General features: G+C 48.2%; 1 protein-coding gene across 1 annotated transcript in view; it reads left to right on the top strand.

The window, feature by feature from the left end:
• The window catches only part of POU2F3 (POU class 2 homeobox 3), a 43537-nt gene continuing 23245 nt past the window's right edge, over positions 1–20292 (top strand). Inside the window, exons 1-4 of the mRNA XM_074561095.1 lie at positions 1–286; positions 4665–4718; positions 5408–5476; positions 16484–16518. Of these exons, the coding sequence (XP_074417196.1) occupies positions 1–286; positions 4665–4718; positions 5408–5476; positions 16484–16518 (444 nt within the window). The remainder of the gene's footprint in view (positions 287–4664; positions 4719–5407; positions 5477–16483; positions 16519–20292) is intronic.

Genomic DNA, 20292 nt, shown 5'->3' with positions numbered 1-20292 from the left:
ATGGGCTGGGCGCCAGGCTGCTGGGTGTCAGGGCACCCGAGGGAGCCGGAGGTGGGGCGAGGCGTGGCGCGGCGCCGCATGCTCACCTGGCCCTGCATGGCAACAGGCAATGGAGCTCTAGGTCCCTTCGGGAGCGGACCCACGCCCGGTTTGAGAGGCAGCGGGTGGCAGAGGAGGGAGGGCAAACTGGCAGCCCCTGGCAACCTGGGGCTGACGGCAGGAGGCTGGGCGCACCGCGGATTTCCCTCCACCAGCAGGATGGTGAACCTGGAGTCTGTGCATGCAGGTAAAGAGCACTTGAGGAAGGATCGGGCTGGAGCTCACCACGTAGCTGAGACCGTGGACTTGGGCAGGAAATGGGGTTGCTCTGATTCCTGTGACCTTTCCTCCCTCCTTTCCCTCCTCTTTTCTCCCGCTGCAGTTGGCTATCACAGCTAGTGCCTGGTTAAGTGCCCACATTCCTACCTGGGGATGGATGCTGCCTTCATCCTATTTTAGGGGGCTGCCAAGCCATGCCCACAATGTGGGCGCACCGCTCACGCTGCCAGCCTCAACGTGGGTCGGCGAGCAGAACACAGGGGTCTCTTGGGTACCTGGAAAATGGAGGTTTGGTGCCTGACCTGTGGGTCCAGTCACTGGGATACAGCTGGGAAGAGTGTGAGGGGATAAATTCACAGAGAGATGCGGCAAAGGTGGAGGGCTGTGCGTGTGTGTGCGCGAAAGCGAGATGGGACATGGGTTGGAAGGAGGAAAGTTAATGACAAAGAGGGAAAAGGAGGGAGAAATGAATGAGGACGGAGCTGTGGGAGGCTGGGTTGAGCGAGGAATGAATGAACAGGGACAGTCAGAAGGAGAGAGACTCCTTCCAGGGTGTCTGAACACAGAGGTACAGCTTAGGTAGTCTCGTGTCTTCTCTGAGCAGACCTCCCCTCTGCAATTAGCCGAGGAACAAGAGCAATCACTGCCAAATCCCTTGAAGCTGTGCTGAGCTCTGGCTCACACCAACAGAGTGAATTCAGCTTCTGCCCTCAGCTCAAGCCCCTGTGCTCGAGGGGAAGGACTGCGCCCCTGGGCATGCTGGAGCTGAGGGTGACGCTGGGGTGGGAGCGGAGCCGCAACAGCAGTGAAGGACAGATCCTGACAGCCCCTTCTGCGGCAGGGGCAGCCAGCAGGGAGCTGGGGGTATGGGAGCCAGGTGCCCTGCTAGTGACCTGTGTCCGGTGCTGTGTGCAGCAGGAGATGCTGCGTGTTGTCCCCAGGTTTGGAGGAGAGGGGGGATGCACCCATCAGTCTGTCCCAGGGTCATTCCCTTTGCATACCCATTGGCACGCTGCAGCCGAGCGGGGGTGTTTGGTGGTCCTGCTATGCAGGGGAGACCCAGGGGTCCATCCCTGTTCTTGTAGCCCCTCAACAGGCCCTGCCTGCATGTGGGCTCATGGGCAGGCCTGCAGGGCAAGGCAGATGCTGTGGCAATGCCATCACCTAGCACAGTGTCAGCCTCCAGCGGGCCAGCAGAGATGGCCAAAGCCTCTGCTCCATGGCTGCGTTGCAACATCTCCATGGCTCTGGGGTGCCAGCAGACACTCCATGGCCGGCCAGCACCCCACTGAGCAGGCGGGCTCCCTGTGCCATGAGGAGGGTGGCTGGGGAGCCCCGGCACGGCGCGGCTGGCCATGAGGAGAGGCGGCAGGAAGCGGGAGGCTCGTGGTCTTGGTTCAGCCTGTGAGCCTGACTAGTCTGAGCACCTGCGATGGGTGTGCTTGTGTGTGGTGTCTCTCGGGGACGCATCCCCCGCAGGCTCCTATCCACCCATCTGCTTTGCTTGTGGGCGACTCTTTCTTCATGAGAAGATTCCCAAAATCGATACTGTGCCCTCTGTCAAAGACAGTGGCATCACTCCCAGGGTGGATTTGGCCAGCAGCTGTGCGGCGCTGGGTGCGTGCTGAACTTCCATTCTTCCAAATCATCCCACCCTGCCGTCTGCCAGAATGGCCTAAGGTTTAAGCAGTCTTTTTGCAGCGAGGGAGGCCAGCCTGGGCCCAACCGCTTCCACCTGCCAGAGCCCAGCGCTGGTTGGAGGCTGTTTCTTCACCCTCATGCGAAGGCAGTTCAGCATGTTGGGTTTTGGGGTCCCCGAGCAGCAAGGCCTTGCAGCGAGCTGCTTGCAGGGGTGTGCTCTGTTTCTTCCCCGGCCGTGCAGAGAAGACGCAGTGTGCAATGTGAAGGTGGGCTGCTCGGGCTCCGCACGACCTCCTTCCCTGCAGCAGCGTGTTCCCTGGCGTGTACCACCGCCTTCTCCCCAGGCATTTGGATACTGCACCTTCCTGGAGCCTCCAGAGGGACTCGGGCACCTAAAGTGCAGAAAATTCAATAGGCTCCAGGTAATGGCCTGAGCCAAGCTGAGCTCCCCACCACCACCACTGGCTTTTATTTTGCCTTTTAAAGTCATCGGGCTGGTTTACCCTAGTGCCCATGTCTGAACAACTACTAGGAATAAGGGCTTGGGAAAGCTTTATTTGCTGACACCATTTGTTTCAGCAAAAATAGAGATGCAGATATATCCCCAGAGAAGTGTCTGCACTGGTATAGTTTCTTTGGTCTGGGTGAACAAACCAGACTACCCCTACTCCAGGTATGTTTGCTAGCTGAGGTACAGCAGCACATTTTTAATATGGCCCAGGCCACAGTGGCGGCTCCTAATAGGTCTGTGGTTAGGAGTTAGGCAGGCCGAAGCTGCATTATTTTTCCCAGAGATTTTTTTACTAGCCTGCTTATACTCTGTATATTGCCAACCTAGCAAAGCTGTACGGTGGAGCCTGCATTTCGTTGAGCTCAGTCTTACAGCCTGTTTTGTCTTGAGATATTTCATCAGGCTTGGGGGGGGGTATTCAAATCCAGATGCATCGCTCCATCCTGGTTCATAGTGGAATACTTTTGGGTGTCAATAAAAAGGTGTTGCTTTTATCTTGGCTCCACTTATGTCATATTAGAAGGTAATTCCTCTGTACATCTGCTCCTTGTTCTCAAGGACCCCTTGGAGGACGACTGGTGCTGCACTCCTGGCCATAGCTACACAAAAGCTGACCAGCCCCAAACCACTCAGATCAGTAGGCTTCGACAAAAAGGGTTTTCTTTTTCTTCCTGGGTTGTGAGTTTTCCCCCCCTACAAGATAATTAAACTTTTATTCCATTTATGTAATAAAAATGTAATAAATATGTGTACATTTATGATGGGAATTTGAATCCTTGTGAAAATAAAATTTTTTGTTCTATGTACAAGAGGATCACAGGGTATCTCATTATCTCCTGACTCCAGGAGGAAGGAATTTAACTGATGGATAGCATGTGATACGTAATCAAGCCACAGCTGCAATTCCTCCTTTCCTCCCGGCCCACCCCAGGTTTTAAATAGCAGAGGGGCTGAGGGGTCCCTCCTGCAAAAGGGAGAGAGCTTCTTGTGGTTTGCTTTTGTGCCTTCCCTTCTTCAGCTCTGTCTGACCTGCTCGGTCTCTTGCTCTGTGCTCGTAAGGGGCTCTTTGGTCTTGGGGATTAGATAATTTTCACTAACAGGCATTCATTCACTATTCGTTGGCTCACAATGAAACCTGTGTTACTTTTTTTTGCAAGCTTGCAGACTTTCTCACTAAAGCAAGCATGAAAGTTCTGCATGGTTTAAGATTTTTTCCTTACTCTGTTTTATGAGAACTTGGCTTGTTGGTTTTTTTTTTTAAGATACTTTTTGGCAGCCAACAAAACTTTGTGCTTTGTAGATTGCCTAAGTTAGGGTCCCTTGGCAGTATTACAAGAAAAGAAGATGATGATAATTACTCTTCCTGCAGTAGAAATGCTTAGAAGCCCCACTAAATGTTCATGTCTTAATTGCAGAGGGTTTATTTGAAGGGGGAAAAAAAAATAAAAATCCCACAACTCCTTTCTCTCTCCTTTCCCCCTCACTCCTTAATACAATTTAAAGAAAGGAAGTTTCTGAAATACGTGAATGTTTCTGCAGTCCGTCTCTAGTACAAAATCTTGCCATTTTTTTCTTCCTTTTTTCATTTGCTGAAGGAAGAGTTTCAAACTTTAACCTAAACAAAGCTATTTGATTTTGTCCAAAAAGCAGATAATTTTCCATTTGCACACTGGAAGTCTGAATAGGGGAAAAGAAAACCTGAACAAACAAACAAAAAGGCCTGCTGGCTTTACTGTAACAGAGGGAAATGTGTATAAAAAGCTAGAGGCTACTTCTCACCCGTTTGGAAATAATAGAAGGCATATATAGGAAAGAGGAAAAGGTTTGCATGATGCCTTTGAGAAGGCTTCCACCTGCCTTTTCTACCCCAGCAAAACCACAGCGAACACTCGCCCAGCTTCCACACTGTTGTTATTACCCAATGCAAATCGAATGATTTCTGTGGCCGGGATTGGCTGCAGGAAGCACATGCAAATCAGTTGGTTCTTTATAAAAAATTATTATTTTTTTTTTTTTTCCCCAACTAGCCTGGAAAGAGTTAAAATTCCCATGCTAAAGGTAGAAGAGCATGAGGGGGTGTCCATCTGAATTTGAATAGATATTCTTCCTTCTTTCACTGGTGTGTACTTTGCCTCTTTTAAGGAGGAGATGAGCAATCCAGTGTAAAGTTGACTATTCCCACCTTTTCTTTCAGCTGTGCCCGAAGGAGAACGTGGCCCCGGGTGTGGTGGCAGCCATCACTTCAAGGGTAAATGACAAGTTTATTGGCATTGATAAGGATGGAGGGAAATATGCAGGATCTTGATGGCAAATTACTCTTCTTGCTCCTGGGTTGGGGATAGCGCTTTGGAGCAAGGCAGCTCCTTTGTGGTTTGCCAGGGCTGTAAGCACATGCGTGTGGGAGAGAGCGGGGCAAAGAGTTTGCAAACAGGGACCAGCTGTATTGGGAGAAACAAGCCTCTTTGTACAGCACCAAGCACTGGCCCGGCTGAGCATCTCGAGGGACATGGAGAGGATGCGGGAGAGGAGGGGAAGGCTGGGAGGTGTGGTGGTGGATGGTGTCAAACTGAGCCCCACCAGCTGGTTTGGGATGCCCTCATAAAGCTCGGGGGAGAGGCCACCGAGGCTGGGAGGGCTCCCGGTGGCTAGACAACCCCTCATCCTCCGTGCGGGAGAGGAACCATGCGGAAGGTGAGAACACAGCGGCAAACTGGGGAGTGGGAAAGGAACAAGGGGGATGCAAAGAGCAACAGGAGGGAAAGTGCATCCTCGGAGCTGATGAATATTCTAGTGACTGTATGTTGAGGAATCAGAAATTTGAAAGTCTGATGGTTTATTATAATTACACATTCATTTGTGCTGTTTAGTGGAAGCCACATGTGCCTGTTGCCTGGGACTGTGACCTGTTATTAAAATCAGTTGTGCCTCCTTTTCCAGAGATCAAGATGAGCGGTGATGCGGCAGATTCCACAGATACTCGGCATGAACCCGACCAGGTGGAGCCAGGTAAGGAGGGTCCAGGACCTGGGGGGCAAGCGAGGGAGCCTGAGGAGGGAGGGGAAAGAAAAGAAAAAGGGGGAATGGGTGCTGGAAGTTTCTGTCAGTGCTTTGCTTGACTCCTGTTGCTGCTACATTGCACTTTTCCAACCAGCCTGGGAGTTGATCAAGAATGCGCTCAGGGCTAGGATTGCATTCGTATCTTGATCAGCATGCAAGATCCTTCTGTAACAGCAGTGAATCAGTGTGTGTCTCAGTAATGTCCTCTGCGGTTTTAGCATGGAAATATGCTCGCATCTTGCCAAAGGAATAATGGCATTGAAATAGTCTTGGTCCGTTCAGTTTAGCACAAACAGCTCTTCGTTTTACACAGGGTTCGTGTCAGGAACCTAGGGATTAAGCCTTTTTTGGCTACATATATGTAGAAAAATAGGAGGGAATTCAGGAATAATCAAATCCAGCTAGGTAGTTCCAGTAAAAATTCGTCGCTCTTCATCTTGAAGCATGATTGAGTTTCTCATCTCCACTACTCCCACCTGACGGCTGCTCAGACTCTCACTGTTCCGTGGCTAGAAGCCTCAGTTTTCTTTTAATATGGAAAGCTGAAGAACAGGGCGATCCTTTGAAGATGATAGCGCCGGTGCTAGCACTGATTTCTGCCTGGTTAGCTACCAACTCCTGCACTGCCACAAGGTGTGATACACACCAGAAAAATCAGTTTGGTATTTTCTGGCATCACTTCTGACTGCCACTGCCTGCAGTGGGCTTTGAATGCAAGACCTTGAGGCTGTAATTTCACAAAGGCTCAGAGTCAGATTCCTTTTTAGGCAAATAAACAGCAATAAGAAATATTTGTAGCACCTAGTAGGTACAACAAACTAAGATTATTAGACACTGTGAGGCTCATCTACAGACTTAAAAATACACACCTTTTGAAACTAAAAATGGTAGAGACAATGTAGAAGAATCATTGTTGTTTGAATAATGAAGAGCCCTAAGGTTGGGGTGGGGGTAGGTGTGACAGCAGATTAAAATTTTACATGAAATGCTTTTACTGTTTCACTTTTACTCTTGTCATTCGAGAGGACCTAGAAAAAAATGAGATCTTGGTAAGGCTGGAGCACCCTAGGCATGTTTTAATAGGACTAAATACCCCTTTATTTACACCATACACTGAAGACTAGAAATCCTCTGTGCTCTTAGCTATTAAACTGGGTTATTTGACATAATCTAATGTAGAGATAAAATCTGGTTCTATTCATGTCCGTGAACTCTGATTGACTTTGGTCAGGTCAGCTTCTGCTCAGGGCTTTCAGATGACCCCAAGCCGGTTTTTGAGATAAATGTTTCCAAGCTGCCTAGCAACAAACATGTCCCCAACTTCCCAAGCTCTTTCGAAAAACCCTGGTAGCTGATACAGGGCCTTAAATTGGGAACGAGAGTCTCCTGAAATGTTTTGTGCATCTTGGCACACAGAGCTGATGGATAGCATAGCTGAATCAAGATTAGGGAAAGCTGTGTTATTACCAGAGTCGGTATTTGCTTTTGGCATTCGCTGTTACTAAATGTAGTGGGAGACTCTGGCTGCTGCTATTGTAGTCAAAATTGTTAAATAGGCGAGAAACTGGCACCACAGCTGATTGATTGGGTAAAATATGTTTTTCAGCTTAAGCTTCCCAGACGGCCATTAGTGTTAGCTGTAGCGCCTCTTTCTAGTGGTAATTGAGAAAAGAAAGCAGAGAAGTGAAGTCAATTTGTTTTAAAATAACAAAAATGTTTTCAGCAGCATTAGCTCTGCTCTAGGAGCCTTCAAATCAAGCAGGGAAATCAGAACAAGTAAATCTCCTTCATTTGCAAGAGAGTGACACTTCCCTGCGGACTGATACAAGGAACCTGTTTAAATTATTCTTTTTTTCTGATGCAGTCCCCGTGACTGGTTGATCTGTTCAGGATGTTCAGAGATCACATCAGACCCAGCTGTGATGAGAGACACTGCCGTGAGTCAGGAGCTTCTTGCCGGACTCCGGCAAACAGCCAGGACCCCTTCTGCAGGGTGATGGGTCCCTTGCAGGACTCCCAGAGAAGAGGGTGGCCAGGGCAGGATCGCACACTGTTGCTCAGCCGTATATATTATATTCCAGGTGTGTAACCAGGCACATCAGCGCCGCTGGCAGTCACGACCAGCCAAGTCCACAGAGGGTCTGCCTCCACGCTTTACCTAAAAGCTCTACACATCTTTGTCATTTTGGGTTGAGTTTTTTTCCCCCTTTCCAACCATTCTGTTTACAAACAACAGAGCTCTTTGTACTGAACTGCCCTGGAAGTTTTTATTTTCCCTTATACACTTTGTTAGAGGAATATTTACTGCAACACCAAATAGTTTAGTGTTTTGTTTACTAGCTTCATGTGGGAAAATCTGTTTTCCAATGACTCATTAATTGAAGACCCGTTTCCTAATGAATTGGACTAATCCACCCAGCTCCCCGGGAATCTTCATACTTCCAAAGAAGAGGGCAGTTACCACACTAACAATATCATAGCTTATAAAGAATGGAAATCCTTCTAGGTGCAGATTTACAAAGGCCTTTCATCACCAAAAGATGCAGACTGGCTCCAAGAAGAATTTAAAAAAAAAAAAAAAAAAAAAAACAAAACCCAAAAAAAATACTGGAGGGAGTTGGGTGCCAAAATGCTTTTGTAAACCAAGCCCTTGATCTAAAACTGATGCCTAAAGATCTGATGGGAAGTGTCGGTAGTAGAAGCATAATCTCATCCTTTCATATCTCAGCCAGTTCTAGGCTTAGAGGGGGAAAAAGGGTAATTTGGGGCATTGTTTTGCTTTGAAAGTGTTTAAAATAATCGTGGGGCTTTTTCTTTTTTGAGAAAATTGTCAAAATTATTCATCTTTCATAGGAGGTTAGGAAAGCTTTTTTTTTTTTCTTTTTCATCCATGCCAATTTCGTAGAAAACACTTCAAAGCTTTTAGTAAGATGTTCTCCAAAACCCTATGTTTGTTTGATTCCACTCCTTTCCACGACTACTTGTTGTAGCGAAATTTTGCTATTTTACAACAAGCCATGATTTAAAATAAAAATCTAAGGAATATCACCTACCCAGTCCTGTGAATGTTAAGCCCTCCTTTACTTTAACTCTGCCTTTTTTTATCACGCTACGTGTGCGAGGGGGAAGAGGCACGAGTTTCTCCCATGAGGGCCATGGGTTGGCCCGCCGTCCCCCATCGCCCAGGAGACGTGTAGGTCAGCCCCAGCCCCAGCACCGGCTCATCTCTCTGGTCTGAGGGTCCTCTTTGCCCTTTCCTGCGTGATGCCAGCGTGGTTCGCCGCTGGGTGTGCGGCAGCTGCGGCTGGGTTCGCAGGCAGTCCCGCTGACTCCATGGGGGGTAATGACAAGCGTGAGTTTTATGCTTGGCTGTAAGCTCTTTTCATCTTTTTAAACTGATGAAAGCCATGCCAGCAAGTTCTGGGTTGATTTTTTTTATGGGAACTGTGGGGGCTTGGCACTGCTGAGTGTCGCCCCTGGTCTTCAAGCCGAGAGGCAGAGATCTCCCCCTTCTTGTGGTTTATCTAAGCCCTCTCTATCTGATGCAACAAAATGCTGAGGTGGGACTTGCCTCTGTCTGTCTGTTTGTTTGTGTCAGACACTTGTTCCCTGTTTATCTGCTTGATCAAAACAGGTTACACCAAGCAAAGCTACTTCCCTTTGATTTCATCTGTTGAGGCTATGGGGGGGAAGCCAAAGCTTTAACAAAAGGGCGATAGGGAAGCTCTTCAAACACAACCATCGGTAACTGAATAGCTGCAGGCACTCCGAACATCTTCCCTCCCCACCCTGTAACACGGGGAACTGGCCGGCCTGCCAGGAGCCCAGGGCGGGGTGCGCGATGGGCACCCCAGCACCCGGGGAGAGGAGCTGGGGTGTGTACGTGTGGGTGCAATATAGGACAGCCCTGCGGCGTTATCGCTGCCTCGGGAGCAGCTGGTATCACTCCCTGGGACAGCGGTGGTTGCCTGACCCGGCAGCTTTGCCCGGCTCTGTCGGGTCCGGGATCTGGAAGAGCAGCAGCCAGGCAGAGGAGTGCGGTTTCATGGGGAGGGCACACGGAGCCAGCAAGGTGGGCTCTTGGTCTGCTTCTGACTCGGGTGGCAATGGCAGCAGGGTTAGCTAACCCTCACAGCTTGGGTAACACATCTGTGTGGGTTAGGAAGCAATAAACCAGCTATTTTCTCTCTGAGGGTAAGAAAGATCCTTTCCTTTAAAATCTAGGAAAATTAAAATCGTAAAAAGCTACGATGAATTTGCTCCTATGGTCTTGCAGAGTGTCCCTTTTGAGGGGACACTGCTTTGAATGTCGTTCTGCTCCCCCTGCATCCTCAGCTTCAGCCAGCTTGTGCCCACAGCAGGATGTCAGCATGAGACGCCTTCCTCTGCTGCTGCCGCAAGACACCTAAGGTCCCTTGGCAGTGGAGGCAAGAAAGCAAGGGCAGCTCTGAAACTGGACACCGGAATTTCCCACCCAAGCAGAAACTCCTCCCAGTACCCCGGCTTGTATATCAGTGGGTTTTGCATTAAATCCACATCAGGGCAGACGGAAAAACAGAGCCCTTGTCTGCCTCTGACACACACTCCCTGCACAAGCTTAATTAAGTCTCTCTGTGTTCCTCAGCTCCAAGGTGAGGGGCCCAATCTCTTCTGCCACCTTTTTGCCAGGGTGTAAGCTCTTTGATGCTGGTGCTGCTCTCCCCAGAGATGGGTACAGCTCTTGGCAGAATGGCGCCCTGATCCCTGCTGGGCTCTGGGAAGGCTGTTGTTTGTTGTATTCTAATCATAGGTGCCTGGGTAGGGTCTCTTTTAAACTTGGTGGCTCGTGCTGGAGTAGGGTATGGAGGCTCTGACCTCCGTGTCAGCTCCTAGCTCAGGCAAAAGGAAGCGTGCGCAAGCAAGGCATGTTGGACTGAGCAGTGCAATGGCTTGTGTGAGATGAGTTGGTGGGTGCTCAGGCCGTGCTGCTTGGTGCACTCCTTGTTTCTTGTGCCTTTTGTTGTTAGCTCTCCATATGAGGCTGGAAACAGATTGCCAGACCAGAGTCTTTTGAGGAAACTTGGCCTTCCCTGGCCCCACACTAAGCCTAGTCCTTGGCTACGCCTTTGCTCTCCAAGGCTAGCTCTCCCTCGTGAAACTTTCCTCAAAGCCTCCAGGATTTCTCTTGTCTCTTCCCCCCACAGCCATGCACAGCCCCAGGACAAGTCCCGAATAAATAACAGCAGCAGCAGCAGCCGGGCTGGAAACAGCTGGTTGCTATGGCAATTGGGCCTGCTCAGGATTTGCATAAGGCTGATGATTTTCATAGCACAGCCACATTTAAGGCAAGCAGGAGAAATTTCCATATTCCCAGCTCCGAGTCAGTTGGGGCGTGGGGGAGGCCAGGAGGGGGATATTTGAAATTCAAATGAAGGTGATTAGGGTTTGAGGTTGGGTTATTTTATTTTTTTTTCTTAAACATCCCATTATGGAAGAGGATAAAAAAGGATGGGGAGGGGAAAGGGGAACAAAAGGCTGGTTTGACTTGAATTAGAGGGGCAAAGGAAGAGCTGGTCTGATCTGCCTCTTGCCTCTGGTCTAAGAGAAGAGACTTGCCCTCTCCCAGCACCTGCAGGTGAAATGTTTTCCGTGGGAACAACTGCTGCCCTCGGGTTTCCTTCTGGAAAATGCCCGAGTCTCCCACACTCGTCGTCCTGCTTTCTCCCCCTGCTCCATGCCCTACACGAAGGGTATATTGTGCTCAGAGTTGGAGTGGGACTAGAAGATGGGTTTTCTTTGAGGCATTGCTGACAAGGGAAAGGCATTTTTATGACCCAGGGGTTTCCACCCAAATGAAACACTTGAGACTTCAGTGAAAGCTTCCCCTGGAGTCTGTAACCATCTGGCTGAGTCAGCACAGATTCACTTTTCTTGTTAACCCGCCTTAATTTTCCCAGGGAGATGCTCCAATGCCCCGGTTTGGTCTGTTTGTGTCTTTAGAGCAAACGGTTAACGTGAAAACTGCAGCCCTACCTGGCTGCCTCAAAAATTCCCGATCCTGTTCACGCTTTCCCCTGCTCCCTTTAAAAAGCACTTCTTAAGGTAAGTCTTGGGAACAGTGAGTGTTGCAGCAGGGCACGTAAGGATCCAGGGAACTGACTGGTGTCTGCTCAGCTTCAGTTTCTGCTCCCCAGGGCCAGTGGACGCAGCTGGAGGGAATCAGGGATGGCCACTAAAATGGAGAGAAGGTGATTTAAACAAGCTCCTAGCACTCAGGGCTTTTCCTGCCAGTTCTGGAGAAGTTGCTGATCTGACTGCTGGGAATGGGAGCGTGGGGTCTATGACTTAGTACTTGCTTGAGTCTCTGAAGTGATTGAAATCCCGAGGAGTGTGTTTGATGATGAATATCTTTTTTGCTTAATAGAACCACATCCTTCTCAGTGCAGGTGAGCGTTTTGCTTCGTTCATAGTATGTGGGTCAAGCATTGTTTATAGTTATAGTAATTGTTGCCACTCTTTTCCTTACCTGCTCTTGGGTAATCTTTTAACTTGACGTGTTGTTTGAGGTGTGAGATTTGATTGGTGTATCAGCTAACGTGAACAAGTAAATTTCTCAGCTTCTAGAAAACGTACATGGAAAGGTGCTCTGGCCTGCTCTGTCAATCTCTAATGGTGATGTGCTTTATCAACTGGAGTGCTAAAATTTTGAGGATAGGTGAGATTAATCTTAATTTTAGATATTCAGTACTTTGAGGATGAAGTCTGACCTACTCACCCCAGGCTCCTTGTACAGTCAATGATGAAAAGAGGTATCTCCAGAGGGTGACTCATCTCCCTGCCGTCTATCTTGGGGTGAGATGAATTGCCCTCTGGAAGTGCCTGCTTCCTCTCCCTGGCTGTAAAGGGAGCCTAGAGCAATTGGCTCGGAATTAGACACCTAAAAGGTAGACATCTAAGCCCAGGCAGCCGAATCCCCTGCCTGGTGTCTGCCTGGCACTGTTCCTCCCTCGCCATTCAGCTGTTCTGAATTTCCCTCCCAAATGCACGCGGCAGAAAACCGATTCCCTGTGGGAATTCCCCAACACCTGTTAAAGATTGAAATCACCTTCTAATTCCCTGTCCCTCCTGTGCAGCTGAGATCAAACTGCGAGGTGAATTAAGTGTGTAGTTGGGTGGGAAGGGGGCTAAGGTTAGCCCTCTGGTTGCAGCCCTGTATTTGTCGTTGGGTGAAAAGCCACAGGCGGCTGTCACTCCCCACAGGTGACATCTGCGTGTTGCTGCATGTGTTTGCCTTGCGAAGATGAAGGTGCACTGCAATCTTGATTTTACTTTTCTCCTATTACGGCACTTTTATCCTCAAGTGCCGGACTGGCTCAGCAGCTTCCAGTGGGAATCGTGTCAGTTCTGATAGAGCGCTTGTCTTTGGTTTTCTGAGCAAACGGCGCGTTCCGGGTGGGGGGAACAGCAGCGGGTGGGGGGAAGCCGTCCGGAACTGTTCTGCTGCTCCCATCCCCAGAGAAACCTCCCCAGGCAAACTCGCACCAGATCTGATGCCAGTGCTATGCAAAACAGCTGCCAGGTGAACCAAGGAGAGCAGCACAGTCCTGGTCCGCCGTGCTGCAGGGAGCCAGCCGAGCTTATCGCTGCCTTTCCCCCGGTCCAGAGCACCCATAAAGAGGGGAATGAAGGCTGACTTGATGGGGAACTGTAGTGCAAGAGGGGCTCAAAGCAATCTTTCTCCAGTTAAATCCCAGGGCTTCCCCAGTTTGATGCAATTTAAGGAGGGGAGGACCGTGTCTAGCAGATGCTGGAGACTTTGGATCCCATTGTGTCTGGCTGATGTAGCAAGAAGGGAGGTTGTCGGCTGGTGTGAAGCTCCATCAAAATTAGTGGAGTTCTGGCAGTTTACAGCAGCAGAGAATCTGCTACACTTTTCTTTCTTTTTATTTCCTGGAGCTAGAAAAGATTATATCTTAAGTGCAGATCCTTGTTGTTTGAACAGCCCGCTCCTTTAAGGAGAGAAATGACTAGTTCAGTGTGAGTCCTGATGTTGATAGGAACTGGGAGGAAACTGTGTCTATTGTAAAAATATTTGTAGGAAAGTTACTGATTTAACTGAAAGAGGAGAGATGTTATCCCTATCATACCCAAACCTTGGCTTGCTGCTGGAGTTATTTTAATTTTACTCGAGCACAAGTTTTTACTGAAATAGAAAAAGATGAGATTTGTTTGCAAATAGATCTGTGCACACACACTCACTGGTCCTGCTGAAAAGTTGAAGAGATTTGTGTTTCCAGCTCCTATTTACATAACCACTGGGAGTAGAAATCGCCTCACCCTGTTTTAAATATCTCACTGTTGGACATTTAAGTCTGAACTAGTTGCCCCGGGTCCCTTTGTAGTCAATAAAGAGAAATAGTCATCTCCAGAGGGCCATTCATCTCAACTTCAGATAGGCGTCTAAGATAGGTCAGATGAATGGCCTCTGGAGGTGCCTATTTCTCCTTGCTGTCTACGAAGACAGCCTGGGGCAGTTATCTCAGACTTAGACGCCCAAGCTACAACTGAGTTAAAGTCAATCTCCACGCAGGTTTGCAGCATGCTCCGCTGTCACAAAATACCTGGCTGTGGTGCTCCCGAACACCCCTGTTGATTTATGGTAGGATGTGCAAGAGAACTGAGGGTAGGAGTTGGAAGAAGCTGTGTCTGGCCTTGTAGGAGAGGAAGGGAAAAAGAAAGGTAGAAGACTGTCAGCTGCATGTGCTTGTGCAGGGAGGAAAAAGTAAGAGGAAGTGGAGGAAAGAATATGCTGGAGAGCTTGGGCCTGGTGGTAGCGATGTGGAGTGAAACTCCGTTCCGGCTGTGCATCTCAAGTTCCAAGTTTTGGGGTGTATGATAGTGATTCAGAGCCATCGTCACTGGGACCTAGGGATTTCCCTCAAGGTCTTTGAATCTTGCTTCATCAACATGCTGCATTTGAACGTGAGCGAAACTCTTGTATCCAAGAAACCAGAAGATTACCTTTTCCTTCCTGTTCTATTTTAGCAACTGGGAACTTTATTTCCTCCATCTCTCCTCCTTGCCTTTCTTCCCTTTAGCTACTGCCTTTAGATTGCATCAACCCCCCGTGGGTTTCAAAGGTAGAAACTGCAGGCCTTGAAGATCCTCACACAGTCCTGTTCAGGTGTGTGGATACTGATTGCGATCATCTATTAACACTATCAGCATTCCCATCGTTATATGTGCAGTTGTTGGCTCTTGGGGCGTAGAGCTGGAACGCAATGAATGAACAAATTCCTCGGGCGGGAGCAGCTGGAGAGAGGTGGTCAGGGAGCAGATGGTTACAGCGAGAGGCACGGGAGCGCGTGGTACGTTGGAGGTTGTAGCAGAGTAGGGAATTACATGGAAGAAGATAAAGACCTTAAACTGGGAAGAGAAAAAGCTTTGGCGAGCAGGTCGGGCAGAAGGCTCTAGCACAGAATAAACGCAGACAGGCTGGGGGAGAAGGCGCAGAGCTGGATCTGGGTTGAGTTGCAGACAATGAGAAGATAAAGGAGATTTCAGAACGGGGGTGGGGGCGTGGGGGCAACAGCTTGTTGTGCTGTGAAATAGTGTTCTGGTACTGTTTGACATTGAAGACCTACAGCTCAGTCTAACAAAAGCAACAAAAGCAGGTCAGTTTCCACAGTCAATGCTCCTAACCTGTTGCAGATTAAATCTCCAGAGCTGTTTCTAGATAGCAGAGAACAGGGTGCCATGAAATTGTTATCGTCGACTCTAAAATATTTTGCCATCTATGAATAATTGTACCAAGCACACTCCCACTGAGGATCTCAAAGAACCATGCTGATTCACCTGGGAATATAATGTGAATGGTGCAAGCTGAAAAACTGCATGCTAGGTCAGGGTAGAGGCTCGTTCGGTTGAAGAAAGCAGGTCAATGGGAGAGTTGGATTTGCACTCCTGCCTGCACAGCCTCTCTTAACCACTTTCCAACTTTTTGCAGGAGAGACATGAACTACTGAAAAACACGATGTGTTGAAGCTTGATCAGATCACAGGGCACGGGCTATGCTTTATGGGGAACGTTATACTGGAAAAAAAAAAGGAGGCGGCGGCCCTGGGGGCTTGTGCCGGTGGGATGTGAACAATTTAAGACTGTTTATCACAAACTGGGTTGGACTGGAAGAGAATGACTTAGGGAATGGATTGTAAAGGGAAGGGAAGAGGTTTCTTGGGGTTGCCTTTGCAACTAAAGAAGCTTCGTGGAATCCCTTAAAGCATTCATATCTGTGGAGCGTACAACTTTTCCTCTGTGATGTTCTTGATGAATTTGGCAGGTGTGATGGGGGGGGGGAATGTTTATCATCAAAGGGGAATGAGTGAGGGCCTGTGCGGTACCTTCAGGCTGAAACCTGTCTGATTTTCCCCCTGTGCCTGCCAATCTCTTTTGGAATCAAGGAGACGCCTCTTGAGCACAACCCCACGGCACCCTCTGTTCCTTTAGATATCCCGTAATTACTCAGTGCCACACGGGTTCCTGAAGATCCCTGGTTAACAGCCTCGGCCACCTGTTTGCTAGCCTCTCCCACAGTTAGTTCTTGCTTTATGTACAACGCCTTGGTCCTGGATTTCCCTGGAGATTTGTAACGTCCTCCTGCTCACCTCTGCTGGAATCTCCCTTGCAGTCAGTGAGCTTTCCCCCACCCTTGCTGCTTGGCCAGGGATCTCCCAGGCAGAAGCACTTCTGTTATACTCCAGCAAAAGCCAATACCACCAAATATTGCAAAAGCTGCCTTCATACTTCCATTTCTGCATTCGCATTGACTCCACCTTCCTCCTCCTCTCCTTGCTCTTACAGTAAACTGAGCTGGGCTAGCAGCATGTCTTCAGTTATGTGCGTTCCAAGTTCTGGAAAGTTTACATCAATGCTGACTGTCATTAATACTGAGATATTTTTCCATTTGTTTCATTGTAGGAAATGAACAGAATGGGCTGGACTTTAACAGGCAGGTAAGATGCTCCCTGGGTTACCAGGTATTCTCCTGCTTTCTTTAATTACTGTTTTTTAATTGCTCATCTTGCTGAGTCCCAGGCAGCTACTACTAAGAGATAAAAACTGTTAGGTCAGAAGCTACCATTAAACAGACCACATAAGTTCTTCCCAATTCCCCTTGTGGGATAGAATGACAGATTAAACTTCTGGTTTGCAGGCCTTCCTATTTCATAGAAGTTCAGTTAATTATAGAGTTTCTTTAAATCACCATTTGCTTGAGGCTTTTTCTGGCTTTTTAATTTTTTTCCATTGTCATTTAGAAACAAAAGGGACCTCAGTTACACTGGCAAATGTGCAAAACCTGCCTCAAAGCCCCATGCATTTTTACTGCTTGTGACACTGGAGCTGGAAGCACTGTGGTATGCAAGGCTAAGAGCAGGGGGCTGACTCACAGGCGTATCAGCAAGGACTGAAGATGAGGTGGTTTGAGGTCTTGGAGTGCGTAGGTCAAGACCAGGCCTGCCTACAACGGCAGATTCCTCTTACAAGACAGTATGGAAAGGGACAGCAGATAAAAGCAAGTGCTTCTTGCAGGGCAAGCAAAATGAACATGTGAGGGGGACCGTTGTCATTGTTGTGTTTGCTGTTATCCTCCTGCTTGACACAGCTGAAAGCAACGCCTGTCTCGCTGAGTGCCTGGAGATTTTCTTATGTGACTCTAAGAAATCCCCAAATCTCACATCAGAGTTGCAAGTGCAGGAAGGTGGCAGCCCTCTGGAGCATATAGATCTTGAATCTGTGGAGGCACAGAGAAAATGTTCTCTGAGTCCAGAGCTAAGGGCTCCTGTGGCCATCAGTGGGGCTGGACTCAGACCTTGTAGAGAAGAGGAGGAGGTCTAGAGAGTTAACCCCTGGTCTGCTGCAGGGGCTGGCTGGGGAGCTGGAGCGAGGAAAGCAAAAGGGGCTGTAACTCCACGGGCAGTCACTAGCACTTGAAGCAGATGTTGGCACTCTTAACAGTACAGAAACCTACCTGCTTCCAACCGTGCATTCCCCGAGTTCAAGGGTTGCGATCCTTTGCAAAGGCTTCCTGCTAGCAGCAGATGGGCAGCTGAAGCTTCTCGCCCTGACTTTTCTGTCCTTCAAGCTGGCTTTGGTGGCTCTTGTCTGACAGATGTCAGCAAGCTGCTGTTTGTTTGTTTGGTTTGGCTGCTCTGGTTTCGGGTGGGTCGTAACTTCCTATCAAAGGTGTCTTAACATGCTCAGCCATCTTCCAGGTTTTTGGAATACCCAGCTGAAAACAAAAAGTCTTGTGTCTCCAGCTCTGTGGATTGCAGAGCCCAAAGCACAGGCTTTCTACACGCCAAGAGAAGAATCCAATCTGCTTATAACTAGTGATAAAAGAAAATTCCCTCAAGATAGAAATAAGCTATGAAAGTACAAGATTGTTACGTGTTGCAAACTTTTCCTATGGCAACACCGCAAAGATGTTAGAACTGGAAGCTGTGCTGAGGTTAATCAAGGAAACGTTATTGACTGTGGTGAAGCACATTTACACCCACTGATGATTTGACCCATTATCTTTAAGGTCCTAGTCGTCTGCACGCCACTGAATGTGCGGATGCTGGTAAAGCTGTGGGGGCAGACAGCCTTGGGGTCAGTAGGATTTGGGCCAGAGTCTGCTTTATAGAAACGTCCTCCTCCCAAAAAGAGATTGTGGCTTTATGTCAGTCTTTTGTAGCATTCACTTCCCACTTTTGCTTTTCTCCTTCTACCAAAGGAGTACCGCAAATTCCCTTTCATTTGTGCCAGCACATCTGTGTAACTGAGTAGCAAACCAGACTGGGGAGTTATCAATGTTTAAAAAGCAAAAGCCTGTCAACATGCTTATTTTACTTATTTTTTTTTAATCTGGTCGATTCCATAGAACATAGGTAGTGTCCGCAGAAAGGGATTTGCAGTGATGTGAGGGATGGGGTTGTAACAGTCCGTGTGAGTGGACATAGGCGTGTGCAAATGGCTCTTTGTCTCCCTCTCTTGGCCCTCTCAAGGCCATGTGTAGACTTGAGCCATTATTGTTGTTATTATTTTAAATGAACATGAGCCCAAATGCACGCTCACGTTTCGGGTTGACCTCAGCTACTGGTGAATTCATCTTCAATTCAGCAAATAGATTTCAAATGATGAGAAAAAGGAAGAAGGGAGATATGGAAATATCAAAGTGTTTTCATGTAAAATCAGGTGCTGAGCTCTTTCATTAGGGGTGGAGGTTGGTGGGTTTTTTAATTTTGGTTTGGGGTTTGAGGTTGGTTTTGGGTGGCTTATTTTTTTTGTTACCTTGCAATTCAAGTTTTCAAACTGAAGCCAGAGAAGCATGGTTTGAAACCCAACTCCAAACTGAATGCAAGAGCTGCTGAGCTCTCTTTGACTTTATTTGGAGTGCTGGGCGCTAATCACTTTGAAGATCATAAATCTCATATTATTTAAGCCTCTCCCCCAGTCTTTGTAGATGGCCTACATTTCAGGTCTGTTTCCCTCCCATGTTATGCTCCAGGCGGGAAGAGAAGGGTGGAGTGACCTGGTTAGACCCCTTACTTGCCTACCAATTCCCTGCTGTGGCTGCTCTCACCTTGAAAATGGGGAGGAGGGAAACTCTTGTGGAGTTTGAGGTTTTCTCGCAGTTTGTGGGTCAGCCCTGCGCTTTATGAGAAAGCTGCCTTCTGATCCCTCAACCTATTTGGCAAACATTTCTTCCCCCCTCCCCTCTTCAAACTCTCCTCCCACCTGGATGCAACAGTAATTTGTATGTGAATGAGAGGGAAAAGGGTGTGTATGGAAAAAGAAGCATCTTCTGCCTTGCCTATCTGGTTTGGCTTTTTATTTAGTGAGTCTAATGCTGGTTGTTTCCTGTTTATATCAAGGGAAATGCAAAGAGACAGTAATAAACTTTCACCTTCAGTGCTGGCAACCTGGATAGGGACATCTGCTTCTTGATGGTTTGGGATCATGTCCAGAGCATGTCAGGGACAGAACCGAGTAACTTGGCAAACATGACTTCAGAGTCTTGCCATGAAAGGGCATGGTGTAGGACCAGGAAAAGATCGGACTGAAAGTGTTGAAATGGGAACTTTTTCTCACTGTAACATGGTGATCCTCACCAGGAGATGCTGCTGCGGCCTTACCAGGTCTCGTCTGGTTTACTTCCCCCTTGGTATACGCAGTGTTCAGCCTTTAAGGAAATATTGCGCTGTTTATTTTTGTAGATGGGTCTGAAGAGAGCTGTTCTGGAGAGCCAGGTAATTCACCCTTTGTCTGGAGTTAATCCCTGAGATAATATTGCCTTCTGGAATACACACATGGAGCTAGGGCTGATGGTTCTGGGAGATGGCAGGGCTTGTGTGAGTGTTGTAGCCCAGCACATAGTGCTGTGCATTGATCCACAACTGGAGGAGGATAATATGCAGATGCTGAATCACTGATTTCTTCTCCATCTCCAGGAAAGTGATGTGTAGGATCATGTCATCTGTTGGTCCTTGCAGCAATGCAGCCTCTGAGTCCCAGGGAGGAATGAAGGCTCAGATCTCCTCTCCTTCCAGAGGAGAGAATGAGAGGTCCTTTCCAAGCCCCTTCATGCTCTCAAGCCCTCAGCTGCACTCCAGTTCTAGGAGAGAATATGGCTCTCTTGAAATAAAGCTGAAAGTGTTAGCAGTGCAGGGAAGGCTTAGCAGGATCTGCATGTGCTCTGTATCCAAATATGTCATGTAGTTTCATTCCAGCAAAAGGCTAACCCT

The sequence above is a fragment of the Larus michahellis genome, chromosome 17 (genome assembly GCF_964199755.1).
Source record: "Larus michahellis chromosome 17, bLarMic1.1, whole genome shotgun sequence".
In the NCBI taxonomy this organism is placed as follows: Eukaryota; Metazoa; Chordata; class Aves; order Charadriiformes; family Laridae; genus Larus; species Larus michahellis.
This window is presented reverse-complemented; position numbering and strand designations above follow the sequence as displayed.